This window comes from Ahaetulla prasina, chromosome 6, assembly GCF_028640845.1.
Source record: "Ahaetulla prasina isolate Xishuangbanna chromosome 6, ASM2864084v1, whole genome shotgun sequence".
Taxonomy (NCBI): Eukaryota; Metazoa; Chordata; class Lepidosauria; order Squamata; family Colubridae; genus Ahaetulla; species Ahaetulla prasina.
Window position 1 is genome coordinate 70,291,787 of NC_080544.1, and position 25,532 is coordinate 70,317,318.

The 25,532-nt window shown below is 35.0% G+C and overlaps 3 protein-coding genes and 1 long non-coding RNA gene across 9 annotated transcripts in view; 2 read left to right on the forward strand and 2 right to left on the reverse strand.

Annotated features, from left to right (window-relative positions):
* The window catches only part of PASK (PAS domain containing serine/threonine kinase), a 38,146-nt gene extending 32,747 nt beyond the window's left edge, over nt 1–5,399 (forward strand). Inside the window, exons 17-19 of the mRNA XM_058187546.1 lie at nt 116–249; nt 3,029–3,175; nt 3,491–5,399. Of these exons, the coding sequence (XP_058043529.1) occupies nt 116–249; nt 3,029–3,175; nt 3,491–3,681 (472 nt within the window). The 3' untranslated portion in view covers nt 3,682–5,399. The remainder of the gene's footprint in view (nt 1–115; nt 250–3,028; nt 3,176–3,490) is intronic.
* The window catches only part of LOC131200575 (uncharacterized), a 24,364-nt gene extending 14,383 nt beyond the window's left edge, over nt 1–9,981 (reverse strand). The window contains exons 1-2 of the long non-coding RNA XR_009155657.1: nt 8,848–9,981; nt 2,412–2,461 (exon numbers count right to left, since the gene is read on the reverse strand). This is a non-coding gene — a long non-coding RNA (uncharacterized LOC131200575). The remainder of the gene's footprint in view (nt 1–2,411; nt 2,462–8,847) is intronic.
* MTERF4 (mitochondrial transcription termination factor 4) lies at nt 8,634–16,933 on the forward strand. Its single transcript, XM_058187547.1, has 4 exons — nt 8,634–8,734; nt 10,447–10,945; nt 12,048–12,232; nt 13,576–16,933. Exons 1-4 carry the CDS (start codon nt 8,699–8,701, stop codon nt 13,918–13,920), a joined length of 1,065 nt encoding a protein of 354 aa, XP_058043530.1. The 5' UTR covers nt 8,634–8,698; the 3' UTR covers nt 13,921–16,933.
* SNED1 (sushi, nidogen and EGF like domains 1) overlaps nt 16,401–25,532 on the reverse strand; it is a 79,655-nt gene continuing 70,523 nt past the window's right edge. For 5 of the 6 annotated variants that reach the window (XM_058187542.1, XM_058187540.1, XM_058187545.1 and 2 more), the window contains 11 exons: nt 24,243–24,426; nt 23,406–23,518; nt 22,166–22,444; nt 21,296–21,440; nt 21,081–21,163; nt 20,887–20,988; nt 20,630–20,746; nt 18,356–18,443; nt 17,765–17,848; nt 17,275–17,304; nt 16,401–16,540 (listed from right to left, as the gene is read on the reverse strand). In XM_058187542.1, the coding sequence (XP_058043525.1) occupies nt 17,283–17,304; nt 17,765–17,848; nt 18,356–18,443; nt 20,630–20,746; nt 20,887–20,988; nt 21,081–21,163; nt 21,296–21,440; nt 22,166–22,444; nt 23,406–23,518; nt 24,243–24,426 (1,217 nt within the window). In that variant the 3' untranslated portion in view covers nt 16,401–16,540; nt 17,275–17,282. Of the gene's footprint in view, nt 16,541–17,274; nt 17,305–17,764; nt 17,849–18,355; nt 18,444–20,629; nt 20,747–20,824; nt 20,989–21,080; nt 21,164–21,295; nt 21,441–22,165; nt 22,445–23,405; nt 23,519–24,242; nt 24,427–25,532 lie in introns of those variants that run through there. The other variant, XR_009155656.1, reaches the window with a different exon arrangement.

Sequence of the window (25,532 nt, forward strand, 5' to 3'; positions counted from 1 at the left end):
CAACGTGTTGTTTAGTGGGAAGAAGGAATTATATTTGGATATATTTTGTTCCTGGGTGCTATTTTTCTAAGTAATTTCTTTTGTTTGTATTTCTATATTGGATGATTCTTTATAGATACTCAGGACCAGAACTGGAAATGTGGTCACTAGGTATTACCCTTTATACCATAGTCTTTGGAGAAAATCCTTTTTGTGAGCTTGAAGAAACAATAGATGCTGTATTACGACCTCCTTACAATGTGTCAGTTGGTGAGTAGTTCACTAATGTATTTACAAGTCTGCTAAACAAATAATTCCCTCAACACTGTCAAACTATTTACTAAATCTGCACTGCTATTAATCTTCTCATAGTTCCCATCACCAATCTCTTTCCACTTATGACTGTATGACTATAACTTTGTTGCTGGCAATCCTTATGAATTTATATTGATATATTGACCATCAATTGTGTTGTAAATGTTGTACCTTGATGAACGTATCTTTTCTTTTATGTACACTGAGAGCATATGCACCAAGACAAATTCCTTGTGTGTCCAATCACACTTGGCCAATAAAAAATTCTATTCTATTCTATTCTATTCTAAATCAAGGGAAAAGGAAATACTTTTTCAGATAGACTTTCTATTTAATACAATTGATAGAATGACTGGCCTTTCACCTGGCATCGCCCAAAGAAACATTTTTTTTTGAAGCTGTAATGATTTTTAATCGGAATTTCTATATTACTAGAACCCTGAACTTTGCAAATCGAATTGATAATTTTTTGCTTTTGTTAAGTCTATTTCTCTGAGTTGTTAATTGTTTATAAATTGCACTTCTCAGTTCATTGGGTCTTTATTATTATTGGTAAGAGGAGGGAATCCTTGTTGCTTAATACCTGTCGTACATTTCAAGAAGCAGCATTCCCAGAAGTTTCTACAAATTTCATCGGGGAAATCAGGGTAGTATTATAGAGGGTTAAGATGAAAATAGTATTGGTCACCCTTTGGGGTGACTTATCCGGATTTAGATGAAGGGAGTGCATTCTCTTTGTTCTGCTTAATCTCTAAAGAGTGTTCAGTGCCATCAATTATGTTTCTAGATTGCCTATGAAAGCTGGATTGAAGCTTCAGTGATTCTGATATTCCTTGAGTGGGCAGTTGAAGTTGCTATTAGTGAAGGAGGAAAGGTTTGCATCCTTAGGTACTTCATTATGGAGCAGAGGACCAATGCTATCTCCACAAACATTTATAGCAATAAGATAAAATCTAATAACAGAACATCTAATAAGTATAAAATACCAGGCCTTTTCTGTAGCTTTGCAGACAATTAAGCAGCTATCCCCTTTTATTTAAATTTATTTATACTTACGTTATAAATATTTAGCAGTATTTAGAGACATTGAATGAGATGTGTTACTTATATCAGATGGTAAATACCAAAGCTAAAAGGAGTCTGGCTACCTTGGACAGTTTATTAATAGCAGTACAATAGTAAAATACCATGCATAAATATCCCAAAGGAGGGACAGTTCAGAAAAAAAATGAATATTGAGGTCCGTGTAATATGGGCTTCAATATTACCCATATTGCGTGGGCCAAGTTGTTCATTATAAGGAATATTCTTACATTTCCTTTCCAAGATAGCAGAAGGTAAAACATTAAATTTTGTTGGCATCGTAGCTCATCTTATATTTAGCAATTTGAGCTTATCTCATACCCAGGCTGAGATTGGATACCTCCCAATACACAAGTTTGAATTTTCTATATCTGTGTTGGCTTGGCTTTGGCATGGTAACGGCCTAAGGCTTTCAACATGGAAATTTGGAAGTAGTTGCTGATTTAAAAAAAATATCAGCTGTCAATTTCCTGATTGATCAGATCTGGTATAACAGAGTAACTCCAAAATTGCAGGATATGCACTTTTGTCATTTGGCCTCTAAATCCAATTAAATGGGCTGCATTAGATTTTTGTTAGGTTCTTTGGAACTATGTGATCTAAAGAGAATTGGCCTGACCATTCTGACTTGCCTAAAATGATAGAATAGGAATCCTGTTCTCTGAGATGTTAGGAGTATTTGTGCTTGGAAATAGCCCTTCTAGTAGCAGTCCTTTTGCTCTGGAATAATTGCCAAGATTAGGATGGCTGCTTTCTTACTAATATTTTGAAAAGAAGCAAAAACTATTTCCTTCCAACAGTCCTTTAGCTGGTGTTATTTAATAGAGGGCTAACTGTCAGAATTAGGTGATTGCATGATATGCTTTACATTCTGTATTTCAAAACACATTTATGATTTATATGGCATGTGAGATGCATAGAAACTCAGGAGGAGTGGCATAAAGTGAGTGAGTATGTGTGCTTTATAAGTAAATAAATATAATTACTGTACTTTATTCAGACTTTTGGGTTCTAATTACACTTTTCAAACTCACGTGTCAAAGGCTTGCTGACCTCTTCCTATAGATAGTTTCAGGAGGAGAATCTGAAGTATATAAAAAGTATAAGATAAGGAGCATGTAACACTCATTTGCCTGCTAATTCTTCGTTCTGAATTTCAATTCCATGTTGACTTTCCTGTGAGAAAAAAAAAGATACATCATGATTTTTGTTATGAACACATACCATTTCAGTGGTACTCATTTGCAGAACTTTTATCCTGCATTGTTTTATTCTCATATGGCCTTTGGATCATATAATGAATTACAATATCTCAAAGCAAAAAAGAAATCAATTTCATATAGTCATAAAGGATTATAATTTGAAATTATAATTCTTCGGAAATTATAGGTGCAGTATGTCTTATTCAAGGCAGATGATCCTGAAACCTTGATTCTATTGCAGTAATTTTCACTACTGAATAGAAGCCATCTTGAGAAAAGAAATTAATTACAAATGAAGCCAAGAAAGGTAATAAGGAGTAAAAAACCCTTAAAGTGTGCTGAATTTTAATTTGTAATTTGTTCATTTTACAATTACATTCAATGAAAGTAGAATATCTGAAAGGCAAGCTGAAGGCTAATATGGTGTTGTTTCTCTTTTCTTTCTTCAGATCTGATGAATCTTCTGTCTGGGCTCTTGAAGCCTTTTCCACAGGATCGGATAACTCTAGACATGGTCATACGGGATCCTTGGGTGATCCAACCTGTAAACGTGATAAACTATGCATGGGAGAAAGTATTTGCTTGTGGCAAAACAGGTATGAGAAAGGATTCTGAAAGCAGCATTCCTAATTCCTAATGAATTTTCAGATGAATGAGATTTACAAAGAGTTCTATACAGGGGATATTTTGCATTTGACACAGTTGTTTCAAGGTCTTAGCACACAAGGTTGTGTTTGAAATAAATTTCTGTGCAGTGCAGATTTATGTGTGTTTTGCACATCAGTAAATCTTGTTCTGTTCAGGAACACTTCTGTTACATATACAAAATCACACTAAAGTATGTAGCGGCTGGTGAACTAGTATTTGCTATTCAGTGTTTATTAATACTAATAAAAATATTTTATTTTTAGAAAACAACAGTTTTAAAATTCATCCCACTGGCTGCAATCATGGTGGTATCTGGGCAATCCCAAGCCTGAACAGTGAGCAGAGTTTTAATGATGAGGTCAATAATCATGAGCCGGCAAATTCCCAGCTACTTGGAATGATCTCTTCTTCAGAACGAGAGCCATCAACCTCTTCCCAGTGCCAGAATCACTGAAATCTTAACTTTGGACACAATCTTACTCATCTTGAGAACTAAACAAAAAAACCCCATAAGGATATCAATGTGATGAACGTAATGAAGCAGCAAAATTACAAGTTCACTCTGCCTCCTGTGAGCGCGTCTGATATGATTCTTTAATTCCAACATATGGGGATTTAGTCTTCATAATGCCTGTCTACATAACTGTAGTATAATTATAGTTAGATAGCATAAGTTAGATAGCATAAAATCTAGGTCTCAACTACATAATTTAAATCTGTGTATTTGATTTTTCATCCACTGACATAAAACTATTATCAACAAATAGATCTTCAGTATTTTTGGAGAAAGACTAAACATTAAATTACCACAGTGAATAGAGCAGGCAACCACATTCTGTATTTCATTTTGATTAGTTTATTTTCTATTAATAAGTAATAGAATTAATTTGTTTATGATTGTTAATCATAACAGAAACTTTGCAGAAGAGAGAGCATTCATTTTAGATTCTTTTATATTTTAAAGTTTCCTCATACATCAGGCTTTTTTTGAAAGAAAGTATCTAACATTTTTCTTATTGGAATATTAGACATCATTTGAGATTTTGTTTAAGTTGACAGTTGTCCTGATAAAAATAAACTTTACCTCATCTTCCAAAATTTAGGTGATACATAACTAAAGGGATTATCAGTATTAAATTATAATACTCTGTATTTTGGCTTTGCGGATGGTCTTACTTCACAATAGAGGAAACATTGCACATGTTAAGTTTAAATGCAAGGTCAATATTTTCTTATAAATATCAAGACAAAACAAAACTTTTTAGTATGTTAATCAACATCTATACTAAAGTGGGCATTTATTTTCCAACAAACAACATTAGCCAGAAGTTTCTGACAGGTGAGTTTCACTTAAAAACTTTTATTATGCACAATGCAGCTATCCTTAATATTAATGCCAATTTGAATGTTATTTTACTACGGTTCACTTTAGAGGTTGTTGCAGTGGAAAACATTTTCAGTTCTGTTTTGGTTATATTATGAGGTTGTACCTTTCTTTCTTTCATAGTGAAGAAAGCTATTACCCAAACTATACAGAGAAAAAAAGAAGCTATTAATCTACAGAAAAGAAAATATTTGGAAGAATTCTACTAAAAATGTTTTTTTATGTATGTGTGTAGTATAAAAAAAGACTTATCAATAGCTAGCAACAATTACTATGAAATCAATCCATAATATATTCTGTCCCTTGAGGTCTACTGTTTCTCTATCTTGGTGTGTATTTCACAGTAGTGTGGGAAAAAAGACTACATCATAAGTAAGACTGTAGAAACTTTTAAAAAGGTATTTTGAAACTGATACCTGTTTCCTTTCAAAAACTCTTCCTGGCTACTGCACGTGTGTATTCATGAATAGTTGCTTGGTTGACAGTTCTAGTGGAAACATTGGTGAATGCATACACAGAAAATCTAAGATTACCTTTATAAATCTTATGAACCTTCAAGACGTGCTGGATATGCTGGATGCTTTAATGCTTCAAGGAAAATAGTGCTTTCTTTAGCTAATATACTTTGTGAAGTACCTCATTCACTTGTTTTGCACAACCGTAATAATCGGATAAATCTTGTGTCTTGAATTTTTGCCATAAACTATTTTAGACTGAGAGCTTTTTGAATTATATATGCTGTAATTGTGTTAAATCATTTGCTAAAATGAATGAAATACACAGTAGTATTTTAATGTATGTCTCATTACTTTCTTTTCATGAACACCTGTAGTCCAGTCTTTTTTGCAGCATTTTTTTGTTCTGAACATTTTACAATATTTACAGAAAAAATATATATTATTTTTATCCTGCTATTTTTAGGGAACTCATAACTGATATATCTGGCTTCTTTTTTTCTCCTTTCCAATCTCCTTTTTCTAAAATAGATTCAGTTGAGAATGAATTATCCAAAGTAACTCAGTGAAATTAACGAACGAAAACTTAACATTAAAAAAAGTTAAATTTGTGAGTCTGCCAACTAAGAGTCAGGAATATCATAACTAGATTTTTTAGGGATGTTAATAAGCATCATTTGACCAAAACAAAGCTGGTATCAGGATATTCCTTGAAGAGATGAAAATGCTTTGATTAGAATGTAACGTGTAGATTGTCAGCATTCCAGAAAACCCCTCCTGCAGAAAAGACTCCGAAGGAAACATCTTTCAAAGTTCTTTTACTAGCATAGGTAAACTGGCACAGTTGGTTGAAATCTGAATTTGGGGATCCGGCTTCCTCCCTCAGTAATACTAACTCCAAAATCCCCACTCTCATGACCCCTCTGCTGATCACATGCTCAAATCTTCAACCGTCCCATGTCGAGACATCACTCCGGCCATTCCTCCAGATGCGAGCTCAACCTGACCTTGACCAGCAGGAAGAATGTTGTTATGTCTAATAGCCCCTTGTACCACCACCCCCTTCTACTTTCCCACACAGGAGAAAGTGGCAGTGTGTAGAAGCCTTTGGCCTAGCATGGCTTCCAAAGCTGACAGATATTTTCATTGACATAATTTGACAGATAGGCCTGCTACAGTTTTTAAGATTTTTATTCATTTTTCTATGTTCATCAGTATTGCTGTTTGTCTGTTTTCCTTCAAAAAGGAGTAAAAACAGCCAAGAAGGGGAGAGTTATCCTCTCCCCTTTTACATGGCACCATGCCTCATGGAGAAATAATTGTATGGGAAATAACTCTTCATTCAGAACGTACATGTTTTTTGTCAGTTTGAGAAAATACTAGACTAGAAGAATCTGCTGGAACACACTAAAAACAGAAAAGTCACAACATCTCACTAGTTCTAGAGCTCAGGGACAGCACTAACTCTCTTTTTCTTAGAAAGGAAAGAGAATCTTTGAAAACTAATTCTCCATTTCTATCAACAAGCTTGAAGAATTTAGGGTAACATTTTTTCACCCAGGTTATTTTTCTCCTGTTCATTGTACAGAATTTTACTCTATTTCTTTTCAAGGAATCTAGGGCTTCCCACAACAAATATCCTCACAACAACCCTATGAGGAAGGCTAGACAGAGAGAATGCTGTACACAAAGCATTCCAAGTAATCTAATAAACTTCATTTTTAAATTATGTTTTTGAGCAAGCATAATGAAATTACGAAACACACTTTATTGGAATAAAAATTATAAATATACATCTTAAAATGGGAGCACTACTTTTTTACGAACTCAGGAATCAAATGGCTGAAAAATTCAAATAATTAGAACGACTATTTTTACAATCAGTTGGACGCAAACATTCCTGTATAGTAATTTTCTTTGCAGCATCCATTAAAAGAGTATAAAATTTAATAAGTTGATATGTTCTACAACTAAAACGTGTGCATTCTTAAAAGTCAATGGAAGGACAAGTTCTAATCGTATTAGTTTTATTGTTTCATTCTTCCAAATGAATCCCTAGACTAGAGCATTCTTTACAATGTACAATATTTGTGGGGGGGAAATCTATTAATAACCACATTTTGAATTTTAGAATAAGATATTCAAACTCATTTCCAATGTCAGATGGTTAGTACCACTTTTAAATAGCTTTCAGTTGATTAGATACATAGTACATAAGATCCAAAAATCTTAATATAGAATTTAGGACATTAAACAATCAGAATCAAACAGGTGAAATCAGAAATATATTGCCCCAGTAAGAAAATCAGGCAATCAAAAGCAGAAAAAATTATATCAAAGGTTTTACAACTTATATAAAAGAATTTAAAAGCAGAGAGGAACTATGGAAAGCTACAAGAACCAACATTGGATGGAACCAACAGAGGAGCTGGCACCAGGAGCTGGCAAAACTGGGAGAAGCTAATCATTGAATAGACTGCACAGGTACAACAAAATCCAGAGATATTTTGAACAAATAGGGCTATCTGGTGGCTTGGGTCCTTTGTGATTGTGGTGACATGCAGACAACACATATATACACTTGTACTTTGTGTCTTGATCAATACACACTTGATCTTGTAACAGTTTGGGGGCAAGAACTGTTTAACTTGTACATATTTTAATCTTGTATTTTATCTTTCAAATGTTATGTCATATATTATGCCTTATTTTAATTGTGATGGATTGTGACATGAATAAACAGTAGGGATAACTGAAAACCTAATTTAATTACCCTTCACCTCATTTAAAAAAAAATGAACCATTCCAATGATTGAATGGACATTTGAAGCTCCGTTTCCCTGATTCTAGTCCATCTTTAATGTTTTCCCTTCACACTAAAATGCTTAAGAGGGAAAGCTGATGCTTTTTGGTATTGTCATAATGCAAAAAACTGGATCCCAGTTATGGATATTCAGAGTCTTATAGGTCACATTTGTCTCCCATAACTATGACCTTTTTTAAAAAAAACCAAAACCAATCCTATGCCGTGTAAAATTGTGAATCTGAGGCATCGCTTCTGTGCATTTTTGCGCTGTGGCAATATCAGAAACAATTCTATAATCATACTAATTTACGTAAGTAAACTAGTAAACTAGTAAACTGATGTGATTTATAACTGTTGCTTCCAAGTAAAATTGAAATACGGTATCTATAAGGAACTGTAACACCAATGTTCGTTTCTGTCGTTTTTTTGCGTTTCTGTCGTTTTCAGTCTAGTGACTGAAACGACTTGGTTTGTGGAGATGTAATCGGATTCATTCGGGTAGATCCGATACAGTATAAGCAATATGAATATTCATAAGAATCGGATTTTTATTCAAGTGGGATTCTTCACGAATGTCAGGTACGATATGCCCTTTACTACTCTCGGGGAAGATAATCGCTTACTCCCTCTGTTGACATTTCTGATTTGGCCCCGCCAGGTCTTCATTCACAACCTTTTACAACGACTTCAAGGTATTTTTATCCGCCCTTCGGTTGCCCCACGGAACGTTTTCCCCCCAGCTTCCGTTTCGGTAGGAAAACGTTTACACGAACACCTTCCTCTTTCGTTTTCTCGCTACTTAGCCCAACTGCGAAAGCTCTGAGAGATGCCGAATGTGAAATTAGCAATCCGCTATTGGCGCGTGAGTACGCTTCGCGTTATCGGTTTGTCCACCGAAAAATAATCTGTGAACAGAAATGCGATTTACTATTGCACTTTCATGGGTTATAAGCAGAGGTGCGAAAAGCTACTCACCCGATGAGTTCGCATATACCTCTCCGTGTCCTGTATGAACGCAGCAAGTGTAATTTGTAACCATGGTTTACGGTTGAGTGACAATATAAATCAAGCCAGTTGCGGCTCATCAGACAATAATCGTTTAACACTATTTGGGTTTTAAGTGCCGTTTCCCTTTTATGGACGGCTGAGACAAAAGCATGCTCAAGTCTTTTTCTAATCATTTCCAACCGAATGCTTTCCACCGGTGCTACCACTTCATCTCACAGGGTATAGGCTCTTGTGTCCAGAGGAGGAAAGGGAAAAGGTCGATCGTGGTAAAGGGGCGAGGTTGAAGAGGGATTCCTTGTGTCAGATTCTGTTAAGATCACGATCTGGTTTTCATTCATTTAATGTACATGGTGATTTCAAGGACATTAAAATGCATGTTTACTAGATGTATGGGTATGTTGTACCTTGATGAAGCTATATTTTCTTTTATGCACACTGAGAGCAGATGCACCAAGACAAATTCCTTGTGTGTCCAATCACACTTGCCCAATAAAAAATTCTATCCTATTCTATTCTTTTTTCTATTCTATTCTATTCTATTCTATTCTATTCTATTCTGTTCTGTTCTGTTCTGTTCTGTTCTATGTGTATCGTGTTTAGAACAAAATGACAAACTAATGTAATTTATATAATTTTCATGAAGATCAATATGTTCTTTGGCCATGGTTAGATTGTGTGCACACAATATGCTAGACTTGGCTAAAATGGAGCCACTGTGTTTTAGTATGCTGTAGAATAGCCAAGGTTTTTTAATTGTAGATCAGATTATCATTCAAGTCTTAATTTATTTGGATGCAATATGTCATTTGAATATAGCAATCTTAATTTTTTAACCTGAGGATCATTTACTGTAGATAGTTCAAATTTAAAGTCTAGGTAATTTAAATTTAAATTTTGAAAGTATGCAGTGAGATCATTATAGAACAGTCTGATGTGCTTTTAAGTTAATGTTTCATGAGTATTCATGTGGAACATTTTATCTTTCAAACAGACTAGGGCACCAACATATTCTGAAAAGCTGCAGAAATATTTGGAAAAGATTGCTTCTTAATATTATTCTACGTAATAATATTTTTCTTTAAATACACTTTTGAAATACCCCCCCCCTCCAAATGGAGTACTAGTGTTTGATAGTTTATGCAGAACAGTTTACTTTTTGTTTTGGTGTTGCCCAAAACCAAGAGATTTCTACCTATTATTTGTGAACATATTTTCTATGTTTTCTACTTATTTCCTAAAAATACAATATTTAATGTGGCCTTTGTGATTTGAATGAAGCTTAAAAGTGGTTATGTTCAGTGTAAGCTGTAACACTTTTTGAACAATTAAATGTTTCTGTAGAGTAGTGACAAATTTATCTTAATTGTGTGAAATACATGGATACTGTAATTAAATACCTTAAATAAGGTAAATTGGGAGGCAAGTTATAGCTTTAATATTTGATAAATTATGGTGTGATAGTGGTTTTAGTTTAGTTTTGGCAGGCGTCTTTGATCTGGTGGCAACTATACTTGTTCTTTCCTTTAAAATACAATTATGTTTGCTTTTTTAAATCTATTTTTGCAGATTTTTGAGAAATACAGCTTTCCCCCCCTTGCCTATGACTGTATCCATTTACCTTCTCTCAGTGTATTACCAGCTGCCTTTTGGTGGTCTCATCAACACCTACATTGCAGATTGATTACTACCAGGTCTTTTGTACAAAGCAAAAAAGGCTTTCCACCTTATAGGTCAAACTATGAGTGCTCTCCAAAGCCTCAAGAAACTTTAATTAATACACCAGTAGAAGTAAAAACAACAGATGTGGACCATTTGAAGCTAGAAGAGGACACAAGTGCTTATGTTAACCTGGGATTCAGTCCTGCTGAGATAACACAGCTATTTAGGTTGCAGCTGGATGTACCTTTTCAGTCAAAACTGACTGCAATTTCAGAATTACTCCTATTGGGTTTAAGCATTTCCACAATATTGAAGACCCTAGAAAAGAAGCCTGAACTGCTGAGAATGCCACCAAAACATTTGAAGGAACGTGCAGATCTTCTGAGGAGACTTGACTTAGATGCAGGTAATCCTCTTCTTGAATTGTTCAGTTGCTGAATTTATACACTGAATTAGTGGATTATTTAGTTCTAATTTGTTTAGATTCTGTCCACAATGTATTTAGTTTTCCTGTCCCTTCTATTTAGGGAAGTGTTCATGTTCAGTTAATTATATACATAGTCAATGGATATTCTTCAAATTGCTACAAATAGCTACATATGTTTCTGGATCAAGTTCTTAATCTACACTTAGTTTCTTACATATAGGTGCCAATTGCTTGACAAAAGATATTAGAATATTTTACCCACCATCTTTCATTTCAGCATAATTTTTTTTGCTGCCAGAATAAATATTTGGTGGTTTGGTGGGCATCTTCGAGGATTGAAGGGTCTAGAGCAGTGTTGTCACTCAACAAAATGGAATTATTTTGTCATATATACACATACATCCTTCTGGGGGGAGATCCTAGAGTTGGGCTGAACAAGTGCTTTAAGCTTGTGTTATAATTAAATATATTTATAATTAAATTATCTGTTTTCCTATTTTTAAATACATATACACATGCGCAAACACATACAAAAAACATGTATACTCTCTATATCAATAAGGAATTGCAAGCAATGGCCAATGTGGAAATATTTCACGTTGAAATAGCTGTAGTGGCACAATGGTTAGAATGCAGTATTGCAGGCTAATTCTGCCAACTTGCAGCAGCTCGTTCCTGACCTGCCAAAGATTGACTGAGCTTTCCATCCTTCTGAGGTTGGTAAAATGAGGACCCAGATTGTTGGGGGCAATATGCTGACTCTGTAGACTATTAGAGAGGGCTGTAAAGCACTACGAAGTGGTATATACTATATATATGGTATTGCTACTGTATTTTTTGCACTGAAGAGCAGTAAATTAAGTATAAATCTGGGATAATGTAGTAATGTAGACTCAGAAGTACTCCAAATGCATTATTTAGAGAGAATATGCTTAGACATGTGAAACACTTAGGAAAAATTATATCTTTAAAATATACTAGTTTGCTTTTAATATTGCCAGGGATACATGGGTCTGTCAACAGGGAAAGAATAGAGGATTTTAGTCAGCGTTATCTTATTTCTTTCCTCTTATTTTAACAGGAGGCGTTAACCAGGTGGCAGTACATTTTCCAAGTATCTTTACAGTGCCACACAAGAGAATCAAATCCCTAGAGAATCTCCTTAAAGAAAAATGTCTCTTCACAATGGCACAAGTATCAAAAATTCTACGAACAACTCCACAGCTCCTTTTAGAAGATTTAAATGATGTAGAATACAAATTCCAGGTATTTTCAGAATAACTTTGCTGATGTCAGATTGCATGTAGTGGTATACTTTTCCATTGCTGAACTTGAGCAATTCAATAAATAAAAATATGCTTTAAGAGATTTCATATATCTCCTAGTTTCAGAATGTGACTTCAATAGTTGCATTTATTATTCCTTCAAATATTGCCTGTAACAATATGTTAGAAAGTATTGTTCCTATGCACTTTTTTTTGCTTATTAAAATCTATTATATGGATCCTGAGAAATATCTGTCTATTGAATCTACCTTATGATATTTTTTGCTTCTGGATGATGAAGACTTTGGCCTCATATCTTACTTCAGGAAAGCTTGCATCCTGATGTTTTAAATTCATTTATCTTTAACTATATTTTCTTTCTGTTGTTTTTAAAAAATGTAACCTTCCATTGTTATGCTTTTTTTGTTTTAACAATTGCTGAAAATGATATATGAGTCATAAAGTTCAGATCACAGGAAGTAATTGTCATACTCTATTCTGCCTTGGTCAGATTTTATACTTGTGAAACCAGTTGCTCATGAAGCAGCACAATTCTTCCTATTGGAGAACTTCAAATAGAGACTTAATTCTTCTTCCAAAAATGCTTTAGCACATCCTCTACTGAGAAAGTAACCCGTTAGTTCTCAGGTTGGTTCCAGGTCTATGATTTACTAATTCGGTTAAGTTTTACAATCGCCCTATTTCTCCAGGATGGCTTACTTTATCTACATTTTTATTTCCACAGCCAATTTTTAAAATTAAAATTGCCAAATCCCTTTTCATCTTTAGAACGTAAACACTCAATTGCTGTGGGTGTTAGTAAGTTATTTTGCTGCTTGATTTTCCTGTAAAATATGAGGCAAAATATAGGAAATACTAACGAATAGTAGAAACATGCAGCAAAAGGAATTTAGTAATTAAAAATCAGTCACCCCCTCTTAATCTTACACCCGTAATCTACCACAATATGGTTTGGTTACTTGGAATTCAAGCCCCATTAGCACCAGCTATCATAAATAATTATAATTTATAATGACTGAATTTTAACACATATAGTAGTCTCAATTCCTTCACATCCCAATTGATTCTCAGATTTAAAATAAAAGTATATTTCATGTGACAATACCTCTTAGAGCTAATTTTCTTGTACACATTTCACACCTGAGTAAAGTATGGTTTTTCTTGCAGGCTGCAAATTGTGCCCGTATATATTAAGAACACAATCTTCTTGAAACTAAGAGACACAATTTAATGTACTTCTGTGTTGAACTGTGTCCCTGACTTACATTCTTTGTAGTAGAATGCTAGTGTTTATTCTTCCACTTAATAATCTCTGTTTTTTAGTTTGCATATTTCAGGATGGGAATTAAACATGGAGAAATAGTGCAGTCTGGTTTCTTCCAAGCATCACTGGCTGAAATAAATAAGCGAATAAATTTTTTGGAGCGGTTGGGACGCTATCAAACTCCTGATAAGAAAGGACAGACTCAAATTGTCAATCCCAAACTGAAAAGACTTATCAGAGCTTCTGAACAGGATTTTGTGACTGAAATAGCCTGTTCCTCAATTGAAGAATATGAGGTCTTTAAGAAGTTGCTGGCCGATGAAGAAGAGCAGAGGAGGCAACAGGAGGAAGCAATGGAAGAATTCTCAGATTCGGAGCATGATGATGAAACTGATTCTGAATAATTTTGTAATTAAAAGTTTTTGCTATCTGGTAGTAGTAGCATTTCTTGCCTTTTTAAGATAGGAAGGAGGGAGCTGATAGATACTCCTGATAATAGAAAAAGTAATACTTGTGAATATTTTTAAATGAGTTATTAAAAATAAAAGGCAGGTTGGCAAATCAAACTCAAAATATCAATTCATAAATATGGCTTTAAATAAAGTTTCTAAATGGTAGCCTTATTTGAAAAGAAATGGTTTTTTGTAAATGCAATTTTTATAGCTATCTCCAGGAATCCTTTCATTCTTAAAAAAAAGCAGAATGACTTTGAAATATATATTTGGTCTAAAATGGAAAAAAAAAACACAAGGTAACTTTAATAAAATAAAACCTTTTTAGTTTATTGGTGCATTACATATGCCTTGACCTGACTACAGAGTACTGGATTGATAATGGTCCTCTTCTGCCTTAAGACAGTCTTTGGGGAAAACAATGTGACAAAAAAGGAACAAGCAATAAAGATCTGTCATACCCTTTGTCTTCTGCAGATACTATTTTAAAACTTTACTTTGGATTTTGAAAAATGTAATATTTTGACGCTACCCCTTCTTTGTTCTCTTTAGTCTTGGAAACTTTGATATTCTAGTTAAAAGGTGAGATAGTTCTCATAAGCCAAATATGTAGCATAACTGCAGTGCTGATGTGGTTGTGCAAAATTCCAAGGATTTCACTTCCTTCTTCCTTTCATGTAGTCTTCCTAACACACATTTTCTGCTGACCACGCTCAGTTCTCATTTAGTTATTTTTTTCCAGATTCTGTCACACCAGAAATAGAGGGAACAATACACCAATTCAACCTAGCAATGTAAATGAACGTGCAAATATTTCTGCTGGCTACACTGAGTTTAGCAGAAGACTACTGGGTTTTTAAAAGTTGTAATTCTACATTTTTAATGCAATCTGTGGCCCTTTAGTGTTGTGCCATCCCCCATCAGGGAAAAGAATCACAAATGGACTGTATCACCCATTACTCACAGCACACATAAATAACTTATGTAGGAATGCGACTAAGCATCTCTTGAGGACTTCTAGGGTTTTAAATTTTTTATTTATTAATTTTTTATACCACCAATCTCCCCTACAAGGTGACTCTGGGCAGCTTAAAAGTTATAAAACAAGTAAAAATTAGTTAAAGAATTAAAAGAATGAAGGAACTTTGGAACCACTTTGTGCTATTTCTGCCAATAGCAAGGATTATTGTCTTTCCAATTAGAAAAATATCCCCTTTTCAATATGCTCCTCTATGCTAAATAAACAATATTTACAGCTCTTAAAATTTGCCATGAATTATGTTGCAGCAACGGCTGTGCCTTTTCTGCAATAAACCAATACCTGCCAGAATAGTAATTTAAAACTATGACTTTCTAGTTGTATTGCTTTATAAAACACAATATATGTCTATTAACACAACCTTATTGTTTTAACTAGTCAAACGGTTCACAAAGGCTAGGCTAAGGCTTTTTGAAGGCTAGTCATCGTGTTTTGCAAAATAAACACCTCTGAAGAGGGATGGAAGTCTTTTTTTCCCATCGGCATCTCAATTTTCTCTTTTAAGACTATCAAAAGAAATCCTTTACCTATTAAACATTAAGGTTTTCAGTAAAATTCTTTATGAAAGCACAGAAACCTTCATAAACAGCATTTGGAGGCCGAACAACCAAGTCTTTGGTTTTTCTAAAAGACAGAGTCCTCTATTGCTGCCGCCCGCCAGTTTTTTTCTTATTCTAATTTCTGAAGTGCTGATAATTTGTTAGCAATAAGGAATTTAGGGAGCTGGCTAAACAAATTGGATAATTTTTCATTTACATTAATTTTGCCAAGGAACAAAAAAAAACCAAAAAACAAAACCCAACGCTTTGTATATGTGGTTTTAAATGTTTGAGGATCAATTTCTGAGGCAATAAGATTTGTTTTTAGGTTATAAAGAGAACACTTTTTTTTCCAGGACTCAGGTTTAAGGCAGTCCATAAATCAGATTATTTGTCCAAATCTCAAATGCTGTTAAGCTTGAGTACTGTTCTGCAGGTAGCTTGCAAAAGAACTTTTACTCAATTTATATAATGAAATTAAATCCTGTGATGAAAAGAAACTCGAAATGAAAGTGAGATATTATAATCTTTCTGAAGAGAAGGGGCTACATAGCTCTTGAACAAAAAAGATGGGAAGTCCTTTGTTCCAGCTGTTCCCCCACTCTTTAAAAAAAAAACCAGTTGACATGATGAAGCTATTGTATCCTTGGGATGAAGTGGAGCTGAAAACAATCTAGATTGTTTGGTATTGCAAGTACTGATGTAATGATTCTCCATTTCATGCCAAATATTTGTATTTCAATTGTAAATTAATAAATGGATTTGTTCTCTATTCACATTGCAATTAAAATCTGTAGCAGATCACTGTTATTCCTTGAGAGCAGTTCCTTGGTACTTCAAAAGCAAGTAGGATCTCAGTGAGGAATTCTGTTGGTACAACTCTGGCACTTATCAGTAGAAGACTTAATGGAGGGAATCTTCCTCTTCCATTTAAGGATTGAGACACAACCTTAAAATGAGAGACTGTTTTCCATCAGCCATTATCAAATAAGCACTATAGGAAGCAGAAATAAAAGCTGTAATACAATATATTTAAAAAGGTGAGGCATACTGTGGCTGAATAAACCTGGAAAAAGGTACTTTGCAACTTAAGAGAAAACATACAAAGCACTTATTTTCAAACTGTTAAAACTGCAAGACTGACATGGTTATTTTGTGAGCTGTTCCTAGCTGTCTGTACATATACATGCATGCAGTTAGAAACATCTTCCAGAGTAGCTGCATGAATAATTTGATTGCTCTAATGAATTGAAAATACATTTCTATACAGTATGTTATGAAACATTGCTTTGGTTAGCTTTGCTTAGCTCTGTAATACATGTAAATATAAATGCAATGTATACTATATATAAATGTTACATAAATCTAAATGTATATATTTTTCTTATTATGCCTGATTTTTTGAGATTTTTAAAAAACCCAGTCATTATTAGTATGCCTTGCTAATTCCATCGCATTCATAAAATATTTTGTGGCATTCAGTGAATATAGCTACAGTTTCCTTCTAATGTTTGGCAGGCTATCAATATCTTAGAAGTTCTTCAAAAAAGAGATGTAAATATTTGCTTGTCAATGATGCTTTACCCATGGTTTAAGCTATGGGGAATTATAAAATGAGCCCAGACACTTCCTGTCCAAGGAACTCTGATTTATCAAGTGTCTAAATTTCTTAATTTATCTAGTATATCAGTTAATGGAACCCATCCACTGCCCAATAAAAATACTTACTGTGGGTTTCAGTGCCTGTTGATTTGTTTTCTGAAATAAGAAATTCTAATATAAGACTATTTATCTTACACAGTAACATAGGACTTATTTCTAAGAATTTCTGATGCTACTTAATTCCAACAGTGTGTTAGGCGAAAGAAGCGACAAAGAAAAAACGAATAAAATATTGACTATGATATTCAGGATCTTTCATAAGTAATTCTTAGAGAGACTGCTTGGACAAGTCTCTGTGGTTTTCTTGACAAGATTTTTTCAGAAGTGGTTTTCCATTAACTCCTTTCTAGGGCTGAGAAACAGCGATTGGCCCAAGGTCACCCAACTGACTTACAATATCCAAATTGGCTGACGTCCCCCATAAATTAACATCCAGGTTGTTTAGGATGTCCACCATTTTGTTAAAAATTATAATTCGTACGATGAGAAATTGGAAGTTAGGCATCCTTAGGATTTCTCCCCAAATGATGGCTTATAAAAACTACATTTGTTTTACCTGCTGAGTGCTTTATTTGTTACAGTACTCTCACAACTCTCCTTATAACAAATGTCCTGATGCACTTTGTAGACTCGCTTGTATCTGATAGGAAAACAAACATATATCAAAGAATGAATGATGGGAAATTTGACCACAAAGAGGTATAGCATGGGTTGTAAATTAAATCCCAGAGCTTAAATCCCTTGGATTTTTTTTTTTTACTGAGCAAGAGTAACAATCCCCCAATGCCCTAATAAAACTCCAGGCCATTGGCAGAAATACATTACTCACATTTCCCTCAAAGCCTCAGCAGAATCAGGCAACCTGCAGTCTCCCCAAAAACATATTGCCAATTTTTGATGGTGCAACTGGTGAAAGTTGATACTACCTTGCTATTTTAAGGCAGAAAAATGGTATTTGTAGTATAAATCTAAACTAGCCTTAATTCAGTGTAAAAGACATCTCTCCTCCCCCCTCTTTCCTCCCTGGGCTTCCTATGGAAAAAAGTGAACAGGCAGGTTGGAATAAAAAGTAGACTGCATCAGGGATAGCAGGCTGAAATCTGAAGTTTGATATGTGAAGAAAAAAAATGATCAAGACAATACTTACAGATAATGACAGACGCCTCCTTCCCAGACTGGAAAAGGTTTTGTTTCAGAGTATAGTCGAGTACAAGACTGAGGCACTTTTTTACAAGCTGGAGGGGAAAAACATTATGTACTGAGGACATTTCAATGAATAGAGATACATATTTGGATTTAATTTTCTTTGTGCAAATCATTAAAATTATTTAGAGCCAGGGAATTAAACTGTTCTTATGTGTAAGAGGGGAAAGGAAACACACCAATAACAAGTACATGATACAACTTAATTGTATGTTAGTGCAGTTTGTTCTCAGATAATAAAATACGCTGTGCCAAGGAGGGTTGTATAGGATCACCTTGTAATTTATGTAGCAAACAAGGCAAGAACAGTTTTTGTAAAGCAGGTGAATGTCATCTTCTCAAAAGAAAAAAATGTGGTGCTTTTTACATCTTTATTTTTGTTTTAATTCTTCTTTCTTCTGTTCAATCAATCAATGTCATCCATCAAAAAACTGCTTGGACAAGTCCCTGCAGTTTTCTTGGCAAAGTTTTTCAGATGCAGTTTGCCATTACCTCTTTTTTAGGGCTGAGAGAATGTGACTGGCCTAAGGACATCAAAGGTCTCCTGCTTTATAGCCAGATGCCTCAATTGCTGCACTAAACTGGCTCTAATAAGGTTAGAATTTTAATAAAGCTCAGCATCATAATTATGCATTATCTTAGACAACACAGCCATGAAAACCTCAACTTTTCCTCCCAGTTACAGTTCTCATAGATACACAATTACAAATTATGCTATGCAGACATATTTCCTATTTCCTAATAGCAATATTGAAATAGCAATTTCACTCCATAAAGCAAGCTTGCAGCAATTCAGCCTTTGCTCAATTTCTATCCATATATCTGTCTACAGTACTTAATTATATAAACCAGTAGCTACAGTATGTCTGTGGTCTCTTTTTTCCATTAAAAAGATGGACACCTATATTTTGTAAAAATAAGAGTAATTTGAACTTATAGCAGACTGGAACCTGGATCAGGCGAATCGGTAATGGCGGCGGCGGGAGGCTCCGCCCACCCGCCCGGATGACTCTGCGCATGCGCAGAAGCATCACACGCACGCCCACGAACGAACCGTTAATGTCCGAAATTGAAACCCACTACTGATATAAACCCCTTCTCTAGACTATTCTTGGTGGCATAATTTTATTTCATTATAGAGAATATAAAAACAGAAAGAAAAGGGAAATCATTATCAGGAAGAGACAAGACTTGTTATAAGTTTTTATGCACACCTTATTTCATCTTTTCAATATCTACTACTACTTTTCAATCATGACCCATGATTGAAGGTACTTCCCACATATGGTTTTTAATGTTCATTTATAAGTCAGAAATAGATTTCATGAAAATGGAGCTTGCAAGGTCAATGTCTTCTGAATCAGAACTATATGGAAAGTGTATACACACACACACACACACACACACATTCACTCACATATTTCTTTATGAAAATTCACCTTCTAAAGACTGTTTTTAAGCCATAAAGTTTTTCTTTTATACATTTGTAGCAATCATATTACAATTAGATTCTATATGTGGAATCTATATGTACACAAATCTTACTTCCTCTTCCAATAATATTTTTTTTTCAGTTCATGGAAAAAACATAGCCATATAACATATTGACGTGTGAACAATACTTTGTGTGGGTTAATGGCCTATATTAATGGATTTATCAGGTCCCAAAGTCTGATGAACATTACATTTATGACAAGGGCGTGGGCAAATGTCTTTTTTGGACCAGAAAGAGTTTGTCAGTATTGTTGCATATATTTCCTACAGCCCATAAATTAATTTCTTCCCCTATTTTTCAATGCAGATTTTTAACTCAACTTCTCCTTCCAACCTATGGATAAATTTCTATGCAGTTTATATCCTGTACTGCTAAACACCATTTCTAATCCTGTATGTAAGTTTTTCAGCCCTTTTAAAAAAAGGGAGCAACAGTTGCATATCCAGGCAGATTCCTATTACTCTTTCTTTTTCTTTCTTTCTCTCTCTCTCTCCTCCCTTCCTCTTTCTTCTTTCTTTCTTTCTTTCTTTCTTTCTTTCTTTCTTTCTTTCTTTCTTTCTCTTTCTTTCTTTCTTTCTTTCTCCTTCCTTCCTTCCTTCCTTCCTTCCTTCCTTCCTTCCTTCCATCCATCCATCCATCCATCCTTCCTTCCTTCTCTTCTCTCTCCTTCTTAGTAGCATGTGGCAAAATTGTTCAGAAAAGCATACTTTTCTCTTAACTCACCTAGTTCACATAATCTGCCTTTGAATCCTGGAGTACAGTCACAATTGTAAGACTCTAAGCCAGCAACGCAGGTCCCACCATTTTTGCAGAAGTTTATGGAACAATTCTGCCTCTCACCTGGTGATGCAAAGGGAAGGATGTAATACTCTGGCTATTTTTAAGATTCTTGATAATCCAGTACAAATCAAACATTACTTAAGGTTGGAGAGGCAAGGGGGTAATCTTGGACCATCTCTATCTCCTTTCTTCAAACATACTTTCTCTCTTGGTACTCTCAGGTTCTGACAGCTGCACTGCTAGTTTGGCCCGACTAGTTGATTCCTCCACATTTTCTTCAACTTTCGTAAGAGCTTCTGGTTCTAGAAGAAGCAGGCAAGAATATATTTTAACCAGAAAGTTTGTGCTGTGTGACAGAGCAGAAAGCCAAGAAGGGAAAGTGAACAGTACATACGTGTTTTCACAGAAACTGATCGACTGGGAGAGCTGCTGATTTTAGTAGTGATCCTTCCTCTGCCATCAACTAGTTCTGTAAACCTTTTAAAAAACAGAAGCATTCAGACAATTCCCTTTGCAAAGCTCAAATGATGTGCACCAACTTAGCACCCCATGAATCCATAGGTTATTTTATTCTAGTTTCATTTATTGTAATCTAGTTTCATTCTTTACCTGGGTGTTAGTGAGGGCTCCTCGGGGACAGAGTGCTCAGCAAGCACATGCAATTCTGGTAGGAAAGCTGGGGGCACTCTGTTTCTCAGCACCCGTGGATGCCCAGTTTGGCTCCAGCGTCTTTCAGAGGTTCCATCTTTCTGCACTAAATATAAGACACGATAACAAAAGTGGATGAATGGAATGTAAAAATCTGGGTAATTTGAGGCCTGTCTCCTTTTCAGCAGGGTATGCCTATGCCACAGTCTTAGGAAAAAAATTCAAAGTATGCTGGTGAATGTTATTGTAATTACGATGTTGTGCAGATGGTAGAGTTAAGCCTTTCCTTTTAGGCTATTTTACCCAATAAAAATCTTCCCAGAATAGAACAGATTCAGCAAGGGAGACATTCCTCATCATAAAAATAATCTTGGACAGATATGTTACATTTCCTTGAGGATGCAGTCACAATCAGATTTATTCTATTTCTCTCCCATTATCATCATCATCATCATCATCATCATCATCATCATCATCATCATCATCATCATCATCATCGTTGTTGTTGTTTTAAAAAAGATACTCAATAATTGATTTCCAGCAACTATTTTTGCTTCCTTGGTAGTGGCATGATGTTACTTTAAATCAAAAGGATAAGCAAGACATCTAAGCCTTTCATTTGCACATCCAAGGAAACAGGATGCAAACACTGATTCTTAGGTTTTGCTTAAAAAAATCATCTTGCTTTTATCACAGAGAATAGAAGTAGCTGATCACTGAATGCATGAAGGATATAGAGAGATACAAGTTGCTGCTGCCTCTGCCTTTCTCATCCTTAATAAGGAAGGTAAACAACAGCAGTATGAAGAATAATGTGTGATCTACACTTACAGGCCGTAATGTAAAGATGGGCAGGCTCACTCATCACTTGTCCTTGATCAGTATTTTGAACAGCCATCACAGATAAGCGATACCTTTGACCTGGGTTCAGGTCACGCACGGTGTAGGAAAACAATTTTCCATTGGGGACATAGCGGCTCTTTACACTCTGGCTGGTACTGACATTGATGATGTAGCCTTCCACTGAACCCACAAGGGGCTGTTCCCAAGTCATTTGGACAGAGGTGGCTGCCACTCTGGATGCAGTGAGGTTTCTAGGAGACAGAGGTCCTGTTCAGAGAGAAGAAGGAAATTTGATTGGAATTCTTTTCAGCTGCCTATCAAATAAATAGTTATGAAAATGGGGGAACCCTCAACATTAGTACTAAGCCCACTTCTCTGCTTTCTTAAATGAGCAAGCAGCTTCCGGGAATTCAATAGTTATCTGGCTCCTGCAATTGTGTTACCTTTGTGCCCTCTTCTACATTTGTATCCTCTCTCCTCCCCCAACTTTATTCCACTCATAGGAAAAAAGGCATCTCATGTGTATTATGAAAGCATTGCATTTATTTGGTTGCTGGTCTTCATAACAAGAAGTATAGAGGAGGAACAATGATCAAAGTAGTTTAAACTAGAGATGGATTTTTAACTCATTTCAGATGAAAGTATGGCGGTAACTAATATTTGAATCATCCTTCTGCATCAGCTAAACTAATGATATAATGTAAAATTAAGCAGGAAATCATGCACACTGAACGGTAAGGGTTCATTCCAGCTGTATACCATTGACAAGCAAGGTAAGTCATTCTCTCTTTTACTTTCTAGACTTTGGAGGAAGTTGCATGAAGAACAGAGTTTAATGATTTTAAGATTATGGATTCAACAGGTTTATTTCCTCTTTAGCAGTATTTTGAAGCTAATGACAGCTATTAAAGTGCAGCATTCTCTCTGGACAATTATGTGTGACCATGAAGAGAAGAAACAGTACAGGATAAAAAGTTTGTTCAGTTTTTATATGTGAAGGCAAGGAAAAGAAATGTATTAGAGTTGAAAAAAATATCTCTTTCCTTCTTTATAAATAAATGATCATTCAAATCATAAACAGTGCAAAGTGTAGTCAGATGCTCTCCTATGGTATCAGCAATGGGGCTACAAACACTTTTACCACAGTTTTGCTCTGTTGTTTTAATTGGTTTATGAATTACAAAATGACAAAGCAAAAAGCAAGCAGAAAATATTCAATAAAACTCACGGGTCCAGACGTAAAAAGGAGATGTAGCAAAGCTCTCTGTGGCATGATCTTCACTACTAAGGCCACTCAAGGTCCACATATGGATAAGATACTTCTGTCCTGGTTGAAGGTCCCTTATAAAGGATTAGTTACAATGAATAAATCTTAATCAGAGAGTTAGGATTTTTGAAGAAAACAACACAGTTCCATATTGACCACTGATGAGTCAGAAACTTAGATAAACTACCCAGTCAAATATATGCACACAGCTATTCAGTAGAAGTTAAATACTTAAATCAATGCCAGTTTCAATTTTCTACCACATATATACTTCAATTGTCTTTCTAATTTGAGAAGTTTTCATATTTAATTTAATGGAAATGAATAAAGGTGGATTCAGATAGGATAAATTTTCCCTTTCTTTTTTCCACTTGATCTTGTTGATTTGTCTTCCCTTTCCCATCTTTATTATGGATCCAAGAGCTAATTTTAGAGCTAATTTCTTGATGAAGGGTCTGTACACTGAGGTTCCTAAAATTCATAAAAAATATCTAAGCAAGAAATACAACTGCTTAATCTCTAATCTCGGCTAGGCCTATGGAAATAATCTGGTAGTACTCTAATAAACTCAGAAGGTCTTTGAAGCAGCTTATGCCAATTTTCCAGTGACTATTCTGAGGCCTTGAGGAGTGGATCTATATGAGTGCTTTGCTCATTAAATTGTTTACCCTGCCCTAATCTTTGGTGATCTAGCAAGTTAGCTGTTAGCTAAATTACAAAAAACCACTCTGGACTACTTTTATATATTCTCCACTATCTCCCTTCTTCCATCTCATATAGTTTTTGCTTCTTGCTCACCAAAATGTGTATTTGGTCACAGTATTGTTTAATTCTACAGCATGATCCTCTACATCTTCTGGCTGCCGTATGGACAGGCGCACCTTGCTGACTGTGGCATGTTTGAGTTTATGAAGAGCCCATTGCACAGTAATGGTTGTGGAAGTCACATTGGCTATTTCAAATCCTTCTACTGGGTGAGGTCCTGTTAGGATGAGAGAAGGGAAGTGCAAGGGATTGTTACAACTCACTATAATCGACAACACACCCACTTGATCTTCCTCAAGAAGCACCGTTCTATCAGAAGCCTTTTTCTTGATTTCTACTAAGACAAATGTTGCTCTGGGATTTTGACAGGACTTTTACAACATAATGTGCCCCTCCCCCACCCCACTTCCTTAGGCAGTAAACTACATGGCATCTTGCAACTGTACTGGAGAAAAAGCATTTTATTCTATAGTAAAGGGTCTCCCTCGAGAGGTTCTGACACACTCAATTACCAAGTATTTATTTATTTATTTGATTTATATCATCATCACCCATCTCCATTCAAATTTCCAGAGCCTCCAAGCAATGGGAAAGAACTTGAGTGCATCATCTGAGTGCACCAGCAGCTTCATGTACATGTTAAAAAAGGGTGGGGAAAGAGTGAAGCCCTGAGACATCCTATAAAAAAGTAAAGTGAATGGTATAGAAAGGATGCAGCCACAATTTATACCAATAACCGGGAAACTCTCAGTTTGTGGCTTGTATTTGAGACTAGCAGCAAGTTATCCTTCTCTGCCTGGGATTTGTATATTTTTAATTTTTTAAATTAAATTAACTTCTAATTTCTAAATATTGATTTTTAAATATTTGTAAAATGCTTTTATAGGTACCAATAATTCTCAAGTTACAACCATTCGTTTTGTGACATCTAAAGTTACAACAGCACTGAAAAAAGTGACTTACAACTGTTTTCCACGCTTATAACTGTGGCAGCATCCCCATGGTCACGTGATCAAAATATCAGAAACCAGATTCACTTAACAACCAGGTTACTAACTTAACAACTGCAGTGATTTGCTTAACAGCTTTGACAAGAAAGGTCATAAAATGGGACAAAACCAATTTAACAACTGTCTTGCTTAGCAAAGGAAATTTTGGGTTCAATTGTGATTGTAAGTCGAGGATTACCTATATTGTTTTTTGTCTAATTATTGTACAGTACCCAGAGTTACTTCTCATGATATGAGAGCCTACATAAATTTGATTAATAAAGATACTTCATGAATACATACAGTTATTCGTTTACAAAGCAAGCTCTAGTTC